Source organism: Anas acuta, chromosome 20 (assembly GCF_963932015.1).
Source record: "Anas acuta chromosome 20, bAnaAcu1.1, whole genome shotgun sequence".
Lineage (NCBI taxonomy): Eukaryota > Metazoa > Chordata > Aves > Anseriformes > Anatidae > Anas > Anas acuta.
Window position 1 is genome coordinate 10,944,786 of NC_088998.1, and position 19,166 is coordinate 10,963,951.

General features: G+C 57.5%; 5 protein-coding genes across 12 annotated transcripts in view; 2 read left to right on the forward strand and 3 right to left on the reverse strand.

The window, feature by feature from the left end:
- Positions 1-300: 300 nt before the first annotated feature.
- On the reverse strand, positions 301-2,913 carry ARPC5L (actin related protein 2/3 complex subunit 5 like). Its single transcript, XM_068656463.1, has 4 exons — positions 2,718-2,913; positions 2,572-2,644; positions 1,999-2,175; positions 301-873 (listed from the first exon to the last, which is right to left on the reverse strand). Exons 1-4 carry the CDS (start codon positions 2,855-2,857, stop codon positions 811-813), a joined length of 453 nt encoding a protein of 150 aa, XP_068512564.1. The 5' UTR covers positions 2,858-2,913; the 3' UTR covers positions 301-810.
- A 233-nt stretch (positions 2,914-3,146) lies between these two features.
- On the reverse strand, positions 3,147-6,608 carry PPP6C (protein phosphatase 6 catalytic subunit). Its single transcript, XM_068656462.1, has 7 exons — positions 6,448-6,608; positions 6,228-6,323; positions 6,079-6,144; positions 5,772-5,913; positions 4,735-4,814; positions 4,390-4,599; positions 3,147-3,443 (listed from the first exon to the last, which is right to left on the reverse strand). The coding sequence occupies exons 1-7, from the start codon at positions 6,520-6,522 to the stop codon at positions 3,195-3,197; spliced, it is 918 nt and encodes a 305-aa protein (XP_068512563.1). The 5' UTR covers positions 6,523-6,608; the 3' UTR covers positions 3,147-3,194.
- Positions 6,601-9,156, forward strand: RABEPK (Rab9 effector protein with kelch motifs). Of its 2 annotated transcripts, none has more exons than XM_068656460.1 (7): positions 6,601-6,733; positions 6,818-6,963; positions 7,052-7,204; positions 7,349-7,510; positions 7,853-8,002; positions 8,375-8,524; positions 8,784-9,156. In XM_068656460.1, the coding sequence occupies exons 1-7, from the start codon at positions 6,678-6,680 to the stop codon at positions 9,071-9,073; spliced, it is 1,107 nt and encodes a 368-aa protein (XP_068512561.1). In that variant the 5' UTR covers positions 6,601-6,677; the 3' UTR covers positions 9,074-9,156. The 2 variants fall into 2 exon arrangements, with proteins under 2 accessions (XP_068512561.1, XP_068512562.1); XM_068656461.1 differs by having other exon boundaries at positions 8,378-8,524.
- An 817-nt stretch (positions 9,157-9,973) lies between these two features.
- On the reverse strand, positions 9,974-14,455 carry HSPA5 (heat shock protein family A (Hsp70) member 5). The gene is made up of 9 exons (XM_068656457.1): positions 14,096-14,455; positions 13,812-13,951; positions 13,382-13,613; positions 12,981-13,118; positions 12,621-12,733; positions 12,144-12,534; positions 11,587-11,824; positions 11,223-11,390; positions 9,974-10,858 (listed from the first exon to the last, which is right to left on the reverse strand). The coding sequence occupies exons 1-9, from the start codon at positions 14,438-14,440 to the stop codon at positions 10,296-10,298; spliced, it is 2,328 nt and encodes a 775-aa protein (XP_068512558.1). The 5' UTR covers positions 14,441-14,455; the 3' UTR covers positions 9,974-10,295.
- A 1,266-nt stretch (positions 14,456-15,721) lies between these two features.
- GAPVD1 (GTPase activating protein and VPS9 domains 1) overlaps positions 15,722-19,166 on the forward strand; it is a 28,596-nt gene continuing 25,151 nt past the window's right edge. For 5 of the 7 annotated variants that reach the window (XM_068656452.1, XM_068656445.1, XM_068656450.1 and 2 more), the window contains exons 1-2: positions 15,722-15,869; positions 18,611-18,699. The gene's annotated coding sequence lies outside the window, so the exon portion shown is untranslated. Of the gene's footprint in view, positions 15,870-15,897; positions 16,051-18,503; positions 18,557-18,610; positions 18,700-19,166 lie in introns of those variants that run through there. The other 2 variants (XM_068656447.1, XM_068656448.1) reach the window with 2 other exon arrangements.

A 19,166-nucleotide genomic window follows, 5' to 3' on the forward strand; every position in this document is an offset into this window, starting at 1 on the left:
CCCTTCGCAGCTGCTTCAGGTGGAGCAGGCAGGGCTGTGCCAAAAGAAGCAAGGCCCAGACTCTGCACTGCAAACTGAGCCCCTAGGGACACTGCAAACAACGCTCCTACCTGGGCTGCTCCGAACTGCTGCTTGAGATGACGCTGGTTTGAATAGCTGCACCGTTAGTAATTTAATGCCAAACTTTGTAAGGAAGTGGAGAGCAGAGCACTCTTGTAGAGGCGGGCCCTTTGCTTAGAATTGCTCTACTGGTTTTGGATGTGTCATACTTAGGATTAAGCCAAAAATACGTTACTAAACTTGTATGATCCAAGAACTTTATTAACGCAGCAGGCACTTTACAATGAAACCAACCCCACAGCCCAACTAGTCCTTTGACCACATACATCTGTATGTGTGCACACAAAACCATCTTTCTAGTAACCACTTCTCCCATTCATAAGCTGTCAGAATCTTGCATCCGCTAAGGCCCTCTTAACTAAGCAGCACAGCCAGGATCTGCTATCACCACACTTAGATTAAGCAGCATCTGAGAACACCTGCTCACTTACAGTAACAGCAGGCAGGAGGTTGCCTTCCCTCTGCCTTTTAAAGGGAGCAGGAGAATGTCTTGGCTCCTGTATTTGGTGGTCAGAATATACAGGAATGCCTTTGTACTTTCCCCACCTTTAAGGTTAAAAGCATTCCAAGAGGAGGTTCCTGGAGTAGTTCAGTAGATTGCAATCTCTAATGAGGATGGACTGGTGTTGTTTCAGCTAATTCCTTCTTCTGGGTCCAAAACTGATCGTCATCGTGGTTCGTTAACAGTCTTTAAACAGTCTTTCTTGCAGTAAGAACTCTTACTATGGCACCTAGTCCACCTACTGCTAATGCCTGTAGGGATGGGAAAGGAGAGAGTCGTTACTCCCAGTCACACAGCCAGCCCCTGTGCAGGCATTGCAGGCATTTGAAAGTTCCACTGAGACCCCAAACCGCGCTGTTCTCTGCAGGCTGGGCAGTGTTCTCTGGGTGCAGTGTTCCATCACACACACCGTGCGCATCCCTCGCTTAACTCACACAGCTGCCTCCAGGCTAAGCAAGCAGTGCCAAGAGGCAGGACAAAGGCAAAGTTTTAAATACTGCCCAGCCTACTTCTGCCTCACCTTGTTCCTTTCAAAACAAGAAGGAAGAGATGCTTACAGGTGGCCACACGCTCTGAGCACTGACTTCTTTCCAGTCAGGACAGTGTTGTGTAATGTTACACACTGGGAGCACCAACCCACGGTTACCCAAAAATAGGCTCCAGTAGAAAGAACAACAAAAAACAAGTCAAGCAGAAACTTGTTCCTTCCCGAGAACCTTCCTCTTCCTCCTCCTCCCCTGTCACTGTTCTGTGAGGCTTGTGACAGCTTCTAATGGCTGGAGTCACCATTACACCACTTCTGCCTGAACATAACACAGGAAGGCAGCGCGCTTTTGGGAAATGCCACGGGCCTCAGCAGCAGGCTGTGCCACGGCGCAGGCAACTCCCTGAACTGCAGCATTCCTGTGGGTTGTCTTCCCTAGGAGAGGCGCTGGCAGCCAGTGCTGCGGCTAAAACCTGTGCAGCTGGGGGCGTCTGAAGTAGTTGCAGTAGCGTCCGCAGAACATTTGCTGCAGGTGCCTCGCCCAGCACAAAAACCCATCAGCTGTCAGCACTCCTGGTCCTCCCTGCGCCCTCCCCTACCTCGCTACGCGTAACTCACAGGAACAGCCGGCAGCACCACTACGGCTGCCACCAGAATCCTTCCGGAGATGGCAGAAGCCCTCACTGCACAAACAAGGCAGGCTCACGAGATCCCAGTGAGCTGGGTCTGTGTGTGCTGAAAGCACCCGGCTGATGGCAGGGGCCAGACCTGAGCCCCCCCAGCCACACACTCAGCTACAGGAAACCAGCAGAACTTCTCCTCCCAGGGGCTCTCCCTGGCGGTGCCGTGCTGACCATGGCTGTGCCAAGAGGGCACCGGCGGGGACACCTACCTTTTCGTGCCATTGGAGTAATATTGCACTACTATTTTCTGTTGGCTTTTCGAATCCTTTATAAATATACTTCATTAACAAGTCAATGCCGTTTCCGTCTAACGAGTTCACCGCTTGTTCTATCTCACTGCTTTTAAAAGCCATGAGCACTTTCAGCATGGTTCCCTGCGCCTGCTCCTGCAAAGGGAAGGAAAACGACATCAGAGCCGGGCGCAGTCCCCACACCGTGCTGGGCGTGCTCAGGGGAGCAGCGGCAGCACTGGAGGGCGGTTTGTTTGTTTGTTGTGCCGAGCAGGCGAACGTCCTTCACTTGACGCAGGGAGAAGGCAGAAGGGGAGGCCTTTCAAAGCGGGGGTTTTGGTGCTGTTTTCTCAGAGGGGCCACCAGAGCGAGCTGCCCGCTGAGCTGCACCAACCCCCGCGCGTTACGCACGGTTTGCTTGCTGCGTTCCCCCTGACCCTCCCGGCCACTCATCGGGCACGGCCGGCCCGCTGCGGCTCGGGTCGCCGTCCTGCCCTTCCCCTCCCTTTCCCCTTCCCCTTCCCCTCCCCTCCCCACCGTCCCCCCCCTCACCTTGGTGTCGGGGCTGGCTGCCAGGCGCGGGGCGCTGCGCAGGGCGGCGTGCAGGGCCCTGAGCGCGTCCCCTCTGCGGCGCTGCGAGTCAAGGAGCGCAACGGGCGCGGCGCCGGCCCCCCCCCGCCCCCCGCCGCCAAGGATACCGCCGCAGCAGCGCCTCCGCCTCGGGGCCGGGCTCGGGCTCTGCCGGCGGCGCCTCCTCGGGCTCGTCCTCGAAGCGGCTCCCGTCGAAGCGCTCCACGTCCAGGCGGCGGAAGCGCGACGACAGCGTGCTCCGCGCCATGCCGGAACCGGAACCGGGACCCGCCGGAACCGGAACCCGCCCGCCGGAAACGGAACCGGAACCGCCCCCTGGGACCGGCAGCCGGAACCGGAATTGGAACCCGGACCGGGACCGGGACCGGGACCCGGCCGCCGGGACCCTCCCCCCCCACCGGCCGCACGGCCCCGGTGTGAGCCCGGAGCACCCCCGGGCAGGGCCGGGGCCGGGCCTCGGGCTCTGAAATTCCCCGGGGGGGCCGGGACCCGCCCCGGTTTCGGCGACGGAACGGGAACAGAGGCAGGAGGCAGCGTTGGGGCAGCAAAGTGCGCAATAAAAATGTATTGGGGGAAGGGGGGGCTCAGAGGAAGTACGGCGTGGTGGTGCGCGGCGGGATGACGCGCTCCGAGTCGGGCACGGCGCGGAACAGCTTGGGCTCCCTCGTGTTTACGTCCTTGAACACCATGATGGAGGCGATGTTCCCGCAGCGGTAGCAGTAGTTGGGGGCGGACCACACGGTCACCAGCTTCTCGTCGAACATGAACTTGTAGCCTTCGTGAACCAGCTGGTGCGCTCTGCAGATCAGCTTCAGGTTGTTGATGTGAACAAACTGCGGGGGAAAAGGAACCTGAGTGCTCCGCACGCTGTGCCCGGCACCCACAGCCCCTGGGCAGCCCCCAGCCGCAGCCCTGCTGCACAGACCCACCCCAGGGCTTCTCTCTTTCCCAGCCCTCCGTCAAGCTCAGACAGCGCAGATGCTCGCAGCCAGCCTGGCAGCAGGCAGTGCTGCCCACACCAGTGCGAGGGTGCCCCCACGCCCAGAGGTGGCAGCAGAACTGGGGTCTGGCTCCTCAGGTACAGCAAGGGCAGCACAGCACCAACAGTGCCACGAGCAAACCTCTGTCTCAGCACACACAGAGAGGGCACGCTGGGGTTTTGAACCCTCAGCAGTGCGAACCGCTCATTTCAGAGGCAGTCGGGATGCCTCAGGCTGCGCTGTCAGAGATGTCAGCCCTTCCTCTGTGGGAAGGCCCCAGAGAACAAGGAGCAGCACAAGGATTTTGTACCATCACTGGCTCAGAAGCCTGGGAACATCAAAATGTCTGAGCCTCGAGAAGTCTGCTCGCTGCTTTGCAAAGTAACAAAAGTTACGTGAAGAATTGTTAAGGAAATGGTATCTTTGTCTTCTCCCGGCTCCTCGCCAAGTTCTCTGCGCCCTCCCCAGCAGTACGGTTGGTCTCACTGCACTGCATTTTGTAAAAGCAAGGTCAGCGCTCTGGCCTTTGGCAGTTCTCTCTCTGCCTTTAGGATCAAACAGCTGGCTCTTTTCAAGTGGGCTTAAAGGGTCAACAACAAGGCACGAGCAAACCTCTTCCTCCTCCTCCTCCTCCTCCTCCTCCTCCTCCTCCTCCTCCTCCTCCTCGGCTTCCTTGCAGCTCCCCCATGAGGCCAGTTCCCCTTGCAGTGCCCCAGTCCACTCACCGCCAGGGTAGATGCCGAGGCAGCCCCCAAGCAGCGTGTCCCACACCCGCAGTTACACGCGGCAGCACCCTCACCTCGTTCGTCACCTTGGCTCCGAACAGCCAGCCTGCCCCCCGTGGGCTGATGGCCCACGTGTCCACGTCCTCCGGGTCCGACCACACCAGGTCGCAGAAGGCGCCTTTGTGAGGAATTTCTTGATTGCGTTCGATGGTTCGGATCTGATCGAGCGTCTTGATGTCTGGAGACAGACCGCCGTGCACGCAGAGGATCTGCTCGTCTATTAACTGGGGAGAGGCACGCAAAACACTCAGCATTTCAGTCAAACCCAGCACGCTGCCGGGGTACCCCTAGCGGCCACCAGTGCTGGAGGTCGCATGTAGATGACCTGCTCGGGGTGCTCCTGGGGCGTTTACACTTACAGCTGCTATTGTGAGCATGTCAAAGACTTTGGTGCAGTACCTCCACGCGTTAGCATTGCCGTATTTGGTTTGGCACTCATCTGTTAAATAGACAAGTTTTTCCTTCTCAGCGGAGCAGAAGTTCAGGCAGTAAGGTCAGAGGCAACACAACAGAACTTGGAAAGTCAGGCGTACAACAAAAACACACAACACAAACCCAAGCAGCCAGCAAGCAAACAAAACCCCGGTCAGGAGCAGCAGCAGCAGCGGATCCAGCAGCGGGGAGCAGCCCCCAGTGCTGCAGCTCTCTGCTTGCAGAGCACCACGCGCAGACACTGGGGGCTCAAGCAGCCGACGCTTTCCCTGCTTCCCACAGACCCCTCGGCTCGAGGGCAGCTTTTGGAGCCGTACAACGTGACACTGAAGCTGGCAGACACATGCCTCTTTCGAGCTGACTGGTGAGCGTTTACTGGTGCTCTTGGTGGCAGTCACCCGGACGCACGTCACAGCCCGTGCTCTCTGCTCCCTGTTGCAGGCGTTACGATACTTCCCAGGATTTCCCAGATTTTACCAAAGCCTCACACCACGGAACAAAATAATTTTCCAAGCAACTCAATTCCCCCAGATTTTCAAGCAGTCGTTCTGCTGCTCACTTCTTGTCCGGGGCTTTCCCAAACGTGAACTGCTGACAATAAATGAACGGCCTCCACAGCAAACTCCACACACGGACACTTTTGGTTTACACAGGGAGAGTTTCGGGAACAGCAGGGTTTGGTGCAGAACCTTTCATTCAGACACCGAAGCGCATTGCCAAACAGAAGCACAGACAGAAACACAGACACTGCAGGGAGGGGTGGGCAAGGTCTGGCCTAGAACACCTCTACTTCACGAGCACAACAACCACATTGACAATGTTAAAGGTTTATTGAGTCCATTTCCCCCCAGTTCTGGAAAAGCCCCACGCAGTGCCACGTTCAACGCGGGCTCCCAAGGGAGAGGTGAGGCACTGGGTCCCGGCACGCCAACCCCCAGTCAGACAGCGTTGGGTGAGCACTTACCGTAGAATCCATACACCTGCGTTATCTGCCTGCTCTCATGATTGCCCCGTAACAGTGTGATACGATCAGGCCACTTAGCTTTTAGTGCAAGGAGGTAAGTGAAAGTCTCGAGACTATAATAACCTCTATCTACAAAGTCACCCTGCAAGTCAAAAACACATCGGTGAACGCACAGACAGGGGCGGGGCAGGGCTTCCCGGCAGGAACCCGGAGGCACCGGGCGCCCCAGGGACACCGGGTGGGTGCTGGGGCTGCCGCGCCTGCAGCAGCACCGGGAGCGGGGAGGGGCGGCGGGGGCCGCACGTACCATGAAGATGTAGTTGGTGTCCGGCACCTGCCCGCCGGTCCGGAACAGCTCGCACAGGTCATAGAACTGCGGGGAGGGCGCGGGGCTCAGCGCGGGCAGGGGGCACCGGGCGCTGAGGCCGGCGCCGTGCGGCGCGGCGGGGCCGTTACCTGGCCGTGGATGTCGCCGCACACCGTGACGGGCGTGCAGACGGGCTGCACGTTGGACTCCTCCAGCAGCAGGTCACACACGTAGTCACACAGCCGCTGCGGGGCACGGCGGGCTCGGTCAGGAGGGGCGGCGCCACCAGCCCCCGGTGCCCGCCGCCGCCCCGCCCCGGTGCCCGCCCCGCTCCCGCTCCCGGTGCCCTCCCCGCCCCGGTGGCCGCACCTTGAGGTCGTTCTCGGGCAGGTACTTGCAGAGCCGCGCGATCTCCACGTACTTGTCCAGGTCCAGCGGCGCCATCTTGGCTCGGCGGCTCGGGGCCGGAAGCGGAGCGCGAAGCTTCCGGGAGGCGTCACCGAGCGGAAGCGGAAGCGGAGGGGGAGGGGAGGGGAGCGGAGCGCTTCCGGCGGCGGGCACCGGGAGGGCGGGGAGGCAGCGCCCGGCCCGGCCCCGCCATGGGGGCGCCGCTGGAGCCGCTGGAGCCGGGGCAGCGCCCGCAGGCGGCCAAGTGGTGAGCGGCGACTCCCCGGTACCCCCCCGACACCCCCCGGTATCCCCCAGTACCCCCCCGCCTCTGAGCGCCGCCTCCCCGCAGGTACCGGCTGCGGCCTCGCGGCGCGGGGCCCAGCGGGCGCGTGGGGCCCGGCTGCCTCCTGCTGCCCGCCCGGCCCGGCCGCGTCCTGCTGCTGGGCGGCGCCGACACCGACGGCGCCTTCGCGGACGCGCACGTCCTGGAGCTGGGTGAGCGCCGGGGGCAGGGGGGCGGCGGGGCCCTCACCGGGACCCCACGGGGCCCTCACGGCGCTGACGCCGCCGGCGGTGCCCGCAGGGTCCCTGCGCTGGGCCCAGGCCGGCTGGAGCGGGCTGCGGCCGCGCTACGAGCACGCCACCTTCCTGCCCCCCCGCCAACCCCCGCGCCTCTGGGTCTTCGGCGGCGCCGACCAGGCCGGGAACAGGAGCTGCGTGCAGGCGCTGGACCCCGGTGAGTGACCGGCACCGGCAGGGTGGGGGGGGGCTGGGGCCACGGGCTGGTGGCAGCCCCGGCAGCCCCCCGGCTCAGGCCCGGGGGTGTTCTCCGTTCCCACCCCCCTGCTGTGTTGCTTTCTTGATGAAACGTCTCAATCAGAAACAGGAACCTGGGAGAGTCCTGCGGTGGCTGGCACCCCGCCACTGCCCAGGACGTTCCATGCATCCTTGGCAGCTGTCGGGGACCGCCTGTACGTCTTCGGAGGGGGAGACAAGGGAGCAGAACCTGTCCAAGACCAGCAGCTTCACGTGTTTGACACAGGTACCTCTGGGTTGTTGTCAGAGGGTGGGAATGAGCAGCCTCCGGGCTGCAGGTCTGCGTTCTGAGCTCCTCAAGGATACACAGATACGAGGATCCTGCCTTGGCTGCCAGCTTAAGTGGGCGGACAGAGGTTGTTTGCTGCTCTGATCTTTGTACTGGAACTGGGAGTTTGGACCAAAATGGCAATGGGATGGCAGTGCCACGGGTGTTCTCTCCCAGTGTTATTGCTCTGTTCACTCCTCTGGCCCCGCATGCAGCAAAGGGAGGCATCAGCGAGGCTGCGGCACCGCTGGTTTGGGGAGCCCCAGAGCCATTCCCTCACACGGCCGTGCTCTTTTGCAGCCACCTGTACCTGGTCCCAGCCCGACACCCGCGGCGATCCCCCGTCCCCCCGGCACGGGCACGTCATGGTCGCAGTCGGGACCAAACTCCTCATACACGGCGGTTTAGCTGGCGATGTTTTCTACGATGATCTGTTCTGCATTGATACAGGTAAGGATGGATGCAGGCTCCTCGGAGCAGGAGCTGTGGTGGTGCACTTTGCTCTCAGGGAGACCTTTTCACTAAAAGGTCACTGAAGTGTGGTGGGCAGGGAAGATGAGGTCGTGTGCTGCCACATCTTGCTCGGCTTGGCTCTGCTGCTTTTCACTGAGTAGTACCGAGTAGTCTGCAGCTGGCTTTGCTTTCTCTTTTAAGCACGTAACAATTATTTCCTGAGCTCAGAAAAGCAAAACCCTACTGGAACCCTTTTTAAAATAAAGGAAAACTATGATTTGGGGTGGTTGAAAACTATGATTTGGGGTAGCCATGAAATATTTCAGTCCTGCTGAGCATTACTATTTTTGTGTTGTTTTCCTCCCACAGCAGACCTGACGTGGGTTAAGATACGAGCTAGCGGTGATGTCCCAGGGGGACGCGCGTCGCACGCCTCAGCAGTGCTCAGGGACCACGTGTACATCTTCGGGGGCATGGGCCCGGCCGGGGCCCTGGACACCACGCACAAATACCACATGGGTAGGGAGAGCTCAGGGCGTGGCGGTAAATGCAGTGTCTGCAAACAGCCCTCGGTTCCCGGGCTTCATCTTCTCCGCAGTCGGTGTCATTGCCCTGGGGTTGTACCAGCACGAGGCCAAACGCTGCAGCTGCCTCTCTCTGCTGGTTTTTAGGGCTGTGTAATGGTGCGGACTGGTCCACGGTGATGGCACCGCTCCAGCAATGTTTCTCTGAGTCCAAAGCACTGTTTATGCTGTGATCGCCTCTCTTTGCTCTGCAGGGGAGCAGCGGTGGACGCTCCTGCGCTTTGAGTCCCCGCTGCCCGCTGGGAGGCTGGACCACGCCATGTGCATCATCCCCTGGCGCGCCCCTGGCAGCCCTGGCGCTGTGGGAGAGGAAGCCGAAGAGGAGCCGGCGGGGGGCAAGGCTGACCTCCTGCTGGGGAGCGAGGAGGAGGAGGAGGAGCAGGGCTGTGGGGAGGACCCAGCCCTGCATCTGCTGTTCGTGTTTGGGGGAATGGACACGCAAGGGGAGATGTTCAGGGACTGCCTGGTGACCCTGATCGAGTAGTGCGCGGGCGGGCAGGCCCGGGAAGGTTTTGTAGCGGTGGCTGAGCAAGGCCCTGCCCTGCAATAAAGGCGGTGTTGCTGTCAGGGGTGGCTCCGTGCTCCCAGCTGGGTACAGCCGCTCACCCTGCACTCACAGCTCCTGTCCCTTGGTGAGGCTGCGGAAGAGCCTCAGCAGCTGGAACGCGTTGCTTCTGGGCAGCTTCTCCCTAAGGCAGCTCTCAGCGTCCTGCTTGGCCACAGAAACCTGCAGAGCACTGTTACCTACAGCTTTCTGAAGGGTACTTAAAGGGGTTTATCTGCCACTACTGTGAAAATGAGTGTGTAGGGCCACCTGTCTCCCACCCCAAGGAAAACACCACAGGCAGGGGAGCAGGCAGAGGAGCTGAGCTTTGTTCCTGCAATGTGAGAGACTTTGTCATTACCGAGGGAGGCTGAGCTGCAAGGAGCTGCTTCAGAGCCTGCTGCAGCTGGGGTTCAGGCCTTGTGAGTGAGCTTTGGGCTCAGCCTCCCCCATGCTCACACAGCCACACTCCACAAGCGGTAGGTGAGGGTGAGGAGTCTCACCCAACCCAGGGCAGGGGTCAGGCTCCTGGAGCTGGTTGCTGGGCACTTCCCCACAGGTGGAGCAGGCTCCTTGTGCAGAAGGAGCCTGAACCCAGCTTTGGGCAGCAACCAGCAACATGGTCACAGCTCTCACCAGCCCCTTTCCTTGGCAGCTTTCTTTGCATTAAGTCCTGCAGCCAAAGCTCAGCTCCCGGCAGCCAGCAGAGCTGCTACAGCTTACCCCCTCCCAGGGCAGTGTCACCCTGAGGTATTGTGTCAGTGGTTACCCACCCCTAAGGTCCCCTCCATCCATGAGGAGCAGCTGCTGCTAGGTGACAGCAAGTCCAAGGTACAAAAATCCAGTGTAAATAACAAATTTATTGTGGTCACTTCAGGTAGAAAAGCTCTACACCAAATTCACATGACCGAGTTGTTAAATAGAACGCTTCCATGGCCAGTACTTCTACACCCCTGTTGTCATTTACACGCCCCCCCCGCTACCCTTCCCTCCCCAGACAAACACCTGCTAACGAAAAGCAGTAAACAGCCACTTTGGGCTAGCATTTCCAGCTCCACTCACGAGTGAAGATTCAGAGTTACATTCCAAATTAAGAGTTCAATATTTTAAACAAGTGTTCCTGAGTCCAATATATACACACAACATTCAGGGATGCCAGTATCTACAACTCATCCTTTTCTGCTGTTTCTTCTTCACCGGAGGGAGGGGGGCCTGCGCTTCCGTAGAGCTTGCTAACAATGGGCTGAACGACTTCCTCTAGCTCCTTCTTCTTTGATTTGAAGTCTTCGATATCCGCATCTTGGTGGCTTTCAAGCCACTCGATCTTTTCCTCTACTGCCTTCTCTATTGTTTCTTTGTCTTCAGATGACAGCTTGCCACCCAGCTTCTCTTTGTCCCCAATCTGGTTCTTCAGAGAGTAGGCATAGCTCTCCAGCTCGTTCCGGGCATCAATGCGTTCCTTAAGCTTTTTGTCTTCCTCTGCAAACTTCTCAGCATCGTTAACCATCCTCTCAATCTCTTCTGGTGTTAGCCGATTCTGATCATTCGTAATTGTGATCTTGTTTTTGTTCCCAGTGCCCTTGTCTTCAGCTGTGACGCGGAGGATCCCATTTACATCTATTTCAAAGGTAACTTCAATCTGTGGGACGCCACGAGGAGCAGGAGGGATTCCCGTCAGATCGAAAGTTCCCAGAAGATGATTATCCTTGGTGAGGGGACGCTCACCTAGAAGACAATTACACAATTAGATAGGTCACAATTAGACAGTTTTCTTTGCTACCCATGGTTTGCACTTTTTGCAAAACCACTAGCTTTTAGCTACATGCTTTTCAAAGCTGAGGTTTTAAATTCCATCTCAACGTTCATCTTGATGCCTACACTATCACCTCTTTCTTACTCTAAAGAGAAGCTCTTCAGAATGCAACCATGGAGTAACCATGTTTGAGAGCTGATCTTTTGGGAACTGATCTGCAGAGCAGCCATTGATGCTGCTCAGAGCTGCCTTGGTCTGGTAGCAGCCAGAGCCAGGGATAGGTGTATGCATCTGGGAGTACCTGCAGCTGCTGCAGGGGACACGGGCAGCACTCACCTTCGTAGACCTTGATTGTCACAGTTGGCTGGTTGTCAGAAGCTGTAGAGAAAATCTGAGACTTCTTTGTGGGAACCACAGTATTTCTTGGGATCAGTTTAGTCATCACACCTCCAACTGTCTCAATACCCAGGGTCAGAGGACACACATCAAGCAGGACCAAGTCACCTGCAACAAACAGATCAAGGGGCAGAATGTGAGCGACTTCAGCTCCTCTTTGAGGGAGTGCATTCATTGCAGCAGTCTGAGGCAAATACAGAACTCAGGAAATTCACATCCACCACTGTTTGGCAGTAACAGTATCCACTCTTCAGTCACTCTTGAGAGTGACAGTAAAGATGCAATTACCTAAAGATTTAATTACCTGTGTCTTGGTCCCCAGAGAGAACACCAGCCTGAACAGCTGCACCATAGGCTACAGCCTCATCTGGATTAATGCCACGAGAAGGCTCTTTGCCATTGAAGAACTCTTTAACAAGTTGTTGTATTTTGGGGATGCGAGTAGAGCCACCAACAAGAACAATCTCATCAATATCAGACTTCTTCAGGTCAGAGTCTTCCAGAACTTTCTGAACAGGCTTCATTGTAGAACGGAACAGGTCCTGGAAAGACAAGAGATCGGACAGTGAGACTCTATTCCCACATGCCTAGTCCCAAGCTTAGGGTACTAAGAACTGCCGAGTCAGCTCACCAAGGCTGTGTTCAGCCTCGATGAGAACTTATTTGTCAGTAATGTGTGCAGCCCCAGATGCCCCAGGAAGCAATGGTTTTCTGCTTTTTAGAATATAAATAACTTGCTACTTGAACTAAGTTATTTGCATTCTGCTCAAGTGTAACAGAGGCACAATGTGAAGTCCTGTGCATTCACCAGCAGCAATTTTGGGAGGGGCTGAGGTAATTTAACTCATTTTCTAAGCTTACCATGTTCAGTTCTTCAAACTTGGCTCGAGTAAGTGTCTCAGAGAAATCTTCTCCCTCAAAAAATGATTCTATTTCAATCCTGGCTTGATGCTGAGATGACAAGGCTCTCTTTGCTTTCTCCACTTCCCGTCTGAGTTTCTGCACAGCTCTATTATCCTTCCTGACATCTTTCCCGGTCTTCTTTTTGTAGAGTTTGATGAAGTGTTCCATAACACGTTGGTCAAAGTCTTCTCCACCCAGGTGAGTGTCTCCATTAGTAGCCACAACTTCGAAGACTCCATTGTCAATTGTGAGGAGGGAGACATCAAAAGTCCCACCACCCAAGTCGAACACGAGGATGTTCTTCTCACCCTCTCTCTTGTCCAATCCATAGGCAATAGCAGCAGCTGTTCTGTTTAGGGAGTAACAAATTCAGCAGACTGATCACCAGGCCCCACCCCCAGACACCCAGCAGGCAGAGCTGTTGAGGCTACTTACGGCTCGTTGATGATCCGCATCACGTTCAGCCCAGCAATGGTACCAGCATCTTTTGTGGCCTGGCGCTGAGCGTCATTGAAGTAGGCTGGCACAGTAACAACTGCATGGGTAACCTGCAGGAAGAGCAAGAGGAAATTATCAGAAAAATAAAGGACAAGCTACACACCTCAGAAATGAGCGCAGCAGTGCCTGGAACAAGTAGCCCATTGTTCCTTATGTAAAACCCCACAATCAGCTGAGCCACCTAAGCACTGAACACAAAGTTTATGACAGCAAGCTTAATCCTGAGATTCTGACCAGTTATCTTCAGTTTCGTAAGGCACCTCTGCCTTAAGTTCCTGTTAGCAGCACTCAGCTCACCTTCTTCCCCAGGTAAGCCTCCGCGGTTTCCTTCATCTTTGTCAGGACCATAGCTGAAATTTCTTCAGGAGCAAATGTTTTTGTCTGTCCACCGCCAACATCAACTTGAATATGGGGCTTGGCTTTCTTTTCAACAACCTGAGAAGAAAGAGACAGTGTCATATATTCCAGCAATTCTTGAAGCTATTCCTAATTGTCAGATTGCTTCTTTCTCTCTGATGATTCAGTAAATCCTTTATGAGCCTTGATCTGAATAGAAAGCTATAAAAGCCACAGGGTTGCTCATAAAAACGCAGATTTAAAGGCCTTGCTTTTCTCAAGCAGGAGAGAAAGCAGGCAGCATCTGCAGCCTGTTCATCTGACCCCCCCACCTCCATCCACCACCCTGTGACCAGGCGCACCTTGAAGGGCAAGTACTTGATGTCCTGCTGCACCGAGGGGTCGTTCCAGGTGCGGCCTATGAGCCGCTTGGCATCGAACACGGTGTTCTCGGGGTTGGACGTCAGCTGGTTCTTGGCGGCATCCCCGATCAAGCGCTCCCCCTCGGGCGTGAACGCCACGTAGGACGGGGTGATGCGGTTCCCCTGGTCGTTGGCAATGATTTCCACCCGGCCATTCTTGAAAACGCCCACGCTGCGGGAGAAGCGGAGCCGTCAGGCGGCACGGGGGCCTTCCCCTCCCTCCCCTCCCCCCAAGTTCCGCTCTTCCCCTCCCCCTCCCCGTGCTCTGCCATTTCCCTCCCCCCCCCCCCCCAGCCGTTCTCCCAGGCCCCCAGCCCGCAGTCAGCCTCCAGCCCCCCCCAGCCCCGCCCGGCCGCAGCCCCCCACGCACCAGGAGTAGGTGGTGCCGAGGTCGATGCCCACCACCGTGCCCACGTCCTCCTTCTTCTCCTCGTCGTCCGCCCGCGCGGCGCCCAGCAGCAGCAGCGCCCACAGGAGGTGCCTCATGCCGGCCGCTCGCCCCTCGCCGCCCTGCCGGGAGCCCAAAAGGTCACAAAATGGAGGCGCCACGTGCGGGGCGCGGCGGCTCCGGCCCCCAGCGCGCCCCCCCCGCCCCAGCACCCACCCCCCGCCCAGGCCCGACGCTAGGCCGCGGCCCCCCCGCCCCGTCCGTACCGTGCCACCGACCGCGCCTCGCCGCCAACTGCCGCTGAGCGCCCAGGCCGCGCCGGCCGCCCTTATATACCCTCCGTTACTCCTGCGTGGAGGCTCGCCATTGGCTGCGGAGCCCTCGCTGGAGCGCGCCCATTGGTCGGCTGCCACTAAGCTGGCCTTCCGCGATTGGCGACGAGCGCGCGGCCGCTCTGACACACCGGGCGCGCGCCCCTCCCGCCGCGCGATTGGTTCGTGCCCCGGCGCCGCGGGCCTATCAGCGGAGAAGCGTGAGCCAAGCGGAGGGCGCCCATTGGCCGCGGGACGCCGTCGCGGCGCGGCCGGGGGGGACGTTCTGGAAGTTTCCATGGTGACCGCGCGGCCCCGCCCCGCCCGCCGCGCCTCGCGCCTCAGGGCTGGCACCGGGCGGGACGGGACCGCCGGGGGGGGGGGGGGTCCCCTCGGGCCGCGCCGTGAGGGAGCGGCGGGGGCGGCGCACGGAGCCTGGGCACCTGAGGTGACTGAGGTGGCCGGCGGGCACCCCGCGCAGAGGGGCAGCCCCAGCACGGCCGTGCCCAGTGCCCCCGCCTGGTACCCGGGGGGCCTCGTGCAGCCGAGGGGGCGGCTTCGTGCCCCCAGGCCTCGGGCTGGGCGCTGCCCGTTTCCCCCAGGCTCCCCTGGGGGGGCGAGGCCCCGGTGCCTGCGGTGCTGCCGGGGGCGATGCTGGCAGCCGGCTGCGTGGGACCGGGCGCAGCAGTTGGCCACACGGGGTGTGTGCAGGCTCGATAAACGCTTTTTTGTTGTTCGGTTGCTGTGGTTGGTTGTAAAGCATCAGTTGGCCTTTTAGACATCAATGGCGTGAGGCGTTCCTTTTATCAGCGGGGAAAATGCAAGGCAGTAGCTGCGCCAGTAAGGAGGAGGCACACACGTAATAGCTCAGGGAATAACAGATACAAAGCGCAAATGGGCGGCTGTGGTGCTGAGCTGGCCCTTGGAGGAGCTTCACAGATGATTTATGCACAGAGCAGCAGCTGCGGTGACTCAGGGATTTGCTTTCCTACCTAAACCACCACTGGCCCCGTGCTGAGGCCTGGATGCCCCGTCCCGACCCACCGGGCACCCGGGAGCCCGTCAGCCCCGGGCCGTGAGGAGCCGTGGGTACAGCTGGCACCGTGTGCTGTGCCCGGGGCTGTGCCCGGGTGAGCTCCCTGCGAGCCTGCTGCCATCACACTGCAAACGGCCCCGCTGAGGTGTCTGTGATTCCCTTTCGTTTTTCTTCTTGGAGAATAAGCTGCTTAAATTCTCTGTCGGGACACATTTAATAAGTGATGTCCAACTCTCTACTTTTCCCTAGCACTCCTGCGAGCAGCAGCCTAGCAGCACACACACGAGGCTGAGCCGTGCCCGTGGGGCTGGCAGCCCCAGCGCTGTGCTCGCCGCCCCTCAGGCCGTGCCCTCGGCGGTCGTTGGGCCCTGTCGTGAGGCACCGGGCACGGCTGCTGGCTGCCTGAGGCCGGGCAGGGTGCGAGCCCTGCGCTTGTTTCTTGGCCCGGCCACGCTGCTCCTCTCAGGGCGGCTCGGGGGGCCCGGCCGGGCTCTTGCCGCACGCTCCGGCTCCGCTTCGGGCGGCGATGCGAGGCAGCGGGGGAAGGGCCCGGGCCCCCCGGCGGCGGGACTACAAGTCCCAGGGCCCCGCGTCCCAGGAGCGCGGCGTCGCCGCCCGCCGCCTGCGCAGTGCCGCGCCGGGCGCGGGGCCGCAGCGGGAGCCGGGCGGCGGCGGAGCCGGGGCGCTGGCCGGGTAGGGGCGCGCTGCGGGGGCGGAGGAGGAGGAGGAGGAGGAAGAGGAAGGGGAGGAAGGGAGGGGAAGGGGAGAGGAAGAGGAAGGGCGGCGGGAGGGCAGGCGGGCGGCAGCCCGGGCCTGGCCGAGCTCTGCCCGTTGCTGGGAGCCGAGCGGGAGGAGGCAGCGCGCCGGGCAGGAGGTGCGGGGCAGGGGCAGGGGCAGGGGCAGGGGCGGCTTGGCCGGGCTGGCCCCGAGGGGGGCGGCTGGGGCCCGGCCCCGGTGCGGCTCGGGGCTGCCCCGCGGCCCTCCCTGCTCGGCGCGGCGGGGGCAGCGGGCGGGGGGCGGCCCCGGCAGCGCGGCGCCTTTCGCGTTCCGGAGCTCCGCAGCTCGCGGCTCGCAGCGCGCCGGGACTTCCTTCTTTGTTTGTTTTGGGTTTTTAATTCTTTCTAATAGGGTCTTAGCGCTGGAGAGCTCGACCGAGCGGGTGTCTGTGCTTGTTCTTGCAAAGTCATGATACCGTGCTGCGAGGGAAGAGCTGGCGGTGCCGCTGGGAGCAGCTCCCACCCCGAGCGGGTGATGCTGTGCTTAGGCTAGGTAGCAGGCTGCTTTGTGGGCGATGCAGCTGACTCACGGGTGGGAGCTGCGGTTTGAAGGTGATGGAGGGGGGCATGGCACGGACAGTCCGTGAAATCCCAAATGCTGCGCCTCCAAAAAGCGGGCAGCAGACGGGACGGTGATTTTAGGAAACGCTCCTAGGAGCTGCTCCTTCTGGGGGGGTTCCAGAGAGCTTGAGGTGCTGTAAGTGAAGGTGTCGGTGTGTGATGCATCAGGTCCTGGAGTGTGCAGGCTGTGCTGACAGGCCCCCTTTACGGTGGATTGCGGTGCTGGGACGTTTCGAGGTGAAGATGGGAACTGGTCTCAAGACAGGAGGCTGGGAACGAGTTGTTTTTGTCAGTGACTTCAAGTTCTTCTGACTGAAAGTTAATTAGTATGACTCATTATGTAAGGGGAACCCCTCTTTCCAACAGCACAGGCAGCCGGAGCACATTTTAGCCTGGCTGCGTGCTCCTGTGGATTTTTGCGCAATGCAATCATACCGCAATTGACAGCTCAGGAGCCAGCCGAGCCTGAGCACTCCTGATAAGCCCTGTTAGGGGCATGGGAAACGAGGAGCTTGTTGCACGTAGATCTTACTGCGTAGGCACTGTGCTGCGTGTTGGCTGCAGAGCAGCCGCTTTCAAAGACACAAACTTGAAGTAAGAGTTTCAGGTTAGTATTGACAGCCACTGTAGCAGGTTGAAATGCATGGTGCGTGTTGGACCTGTTTTGAGATGGTGAGTATTGCAACGTGAGAGTTCAGTGGGTAGATCTGAGGTCATGGTGAACTCTCCTGCTGAAAAATGTTTGCTTGTTTTTGCTCAGAGTTGGGAGGTGAGTTGTTAGCTTGTATACAGAAGGCTTGTTAGTTGTTACTATAAATATTACCAAAGAAAAAGAGATTTTCATCGGGGTAAGCTAGTATGGAAGTTGTTCAGCCCTGCTTTGGAATTCTTTTTCAGTAAGATGGAGTGATTTCAGCTTTGCCTTGCCCTGCCCTGCCTACATTAGATCTGCCCAAACTTGCTTTGGAAGTTGAGTCTTGCGTAGCTAGACTCAGGAGGAGCAAATAACCTTGAGCAGGAGGCGTTGGAGGAGGGAGAATTTTGTGTACTGGCAGTAACTGTGGCTTGGCTTAATCTCTTTTCTGTCAACTGAATCACAGAAATATTTAATGGAGGTGTCACTTGTTTCTGTGTGCCATGGTACAAAACCACATCTCTGTAGGTTCAGTACCTGAAGATTTATGAGAGTGTTTCCCAGGACTTCTAAACATGAGAAGCAATCCCATGTTTAGTCCCATATTTATCAAAGGCAGAGGTTGTCTTGGGTCCTAATAAACTTAGGTCACGCTGATGGCAGGACAAAACATCTTAGAAGCTGTCAGCTCACAATCTTTGTGGTTTCGGTGGAGCGTCACAAAGTGGAATTGCTTGAATTGCTGTGATAAGTTTTTCATACCGTGCCACAGCTTTCAGCAGCTTTCCGAGCAGCCTTACGAAATATGAAGTGTTTTCCTATCGAAATGAGATTACCAGGATTGAAAAATAGCTGGCAGATAGCAGGAGTTATTTAGTACCTGTTGTTTCTTCAGACACATCAGATTGCCAGATACCTAAATTTCCTAAGCTCTCTTTTATATGACTACGTGCAGGCATCTCTCATTTCAAGTTTGATGAATGATAGTTTTAAACGAGGTAACTGGGTAATTATGGACAGCTTCTTTATTTGTGAGAAACCGATAAGGTAATCTGATAAACAACTTTCCGGAATTAGTACCAGCTGAAGCTGCTGCTGCTCTGTCTGTCTAACCTTGCCTTCTGCAGCGCGTTACCGAGTACGTAAGTGTGGCTAATTGCTTTTTAAAGCTCTTGTCCTGAGCGCTGGCACGGAGTGAATGTTGTGCAGCGTGGGAAGGGTAGAGAATACAGCTGTTGTCCTTTTATACTAGTCATAATGGGAAGAGTTTTTTTTTTTTTTTTTTTTTTTTTTTTTAGGGGGGCAGTGCACTGTATAGGTGTACTCACGGAAGAAGAGTTTTCCCTTTCAGGTTAGGCTGTGTTCATACCAGTATCCCAACAGAGGAACAGCATCTGCATCTTGCTTAAGTAGGTTTGGGGGATTTTATTTTCTTCTTTGACCATGCTGCATGTTTTCTTTAGAGCCAGCCTGAAGCCTGCTGAAGCGCCGTATGTGTCAAGCTACTGGCGTCACAACTCTGCTGTTCTCAGCCCTCTGCCAGACACTGAAGGTGAAGACAGTTGTTTGCACTGTTACTTTCTATGTTTGTGTGATTTCAAAATAATTAATTTTTAAAAACTGGTAATAAGAACGAATGAGACGTTCCTCATCTGCAGAGGTGTGTTTCAGCAGCAGTTGTTAGCTGTCAACATGTTTATGTTTTCTGGAGGACTGTAAAGCCACGGATGCTGCTGCTCCCTTTTTCTTGTACACAGGTCCTGAGGTTTGCCATGGTGGTTTGGAGAAGTAAAAAAAAAAAAAAAAAAAACAACTGCACAGCAGCGTGAAACTTGCCACGGTTACTCAGTGCTTACACATCTCTGCTTATTTACTGGCTGTGGTACTGTATCACGCGGAGATGCCCAAATCCTTTGTATGTTAGGTGGTATTTCTGCAAGACCCACACTATTTGGTTGGTTTTTTGTTTGTTTTTTCAGGCAGTGTTACATATGATAACAGCATTGTTCTGTGGTAGTC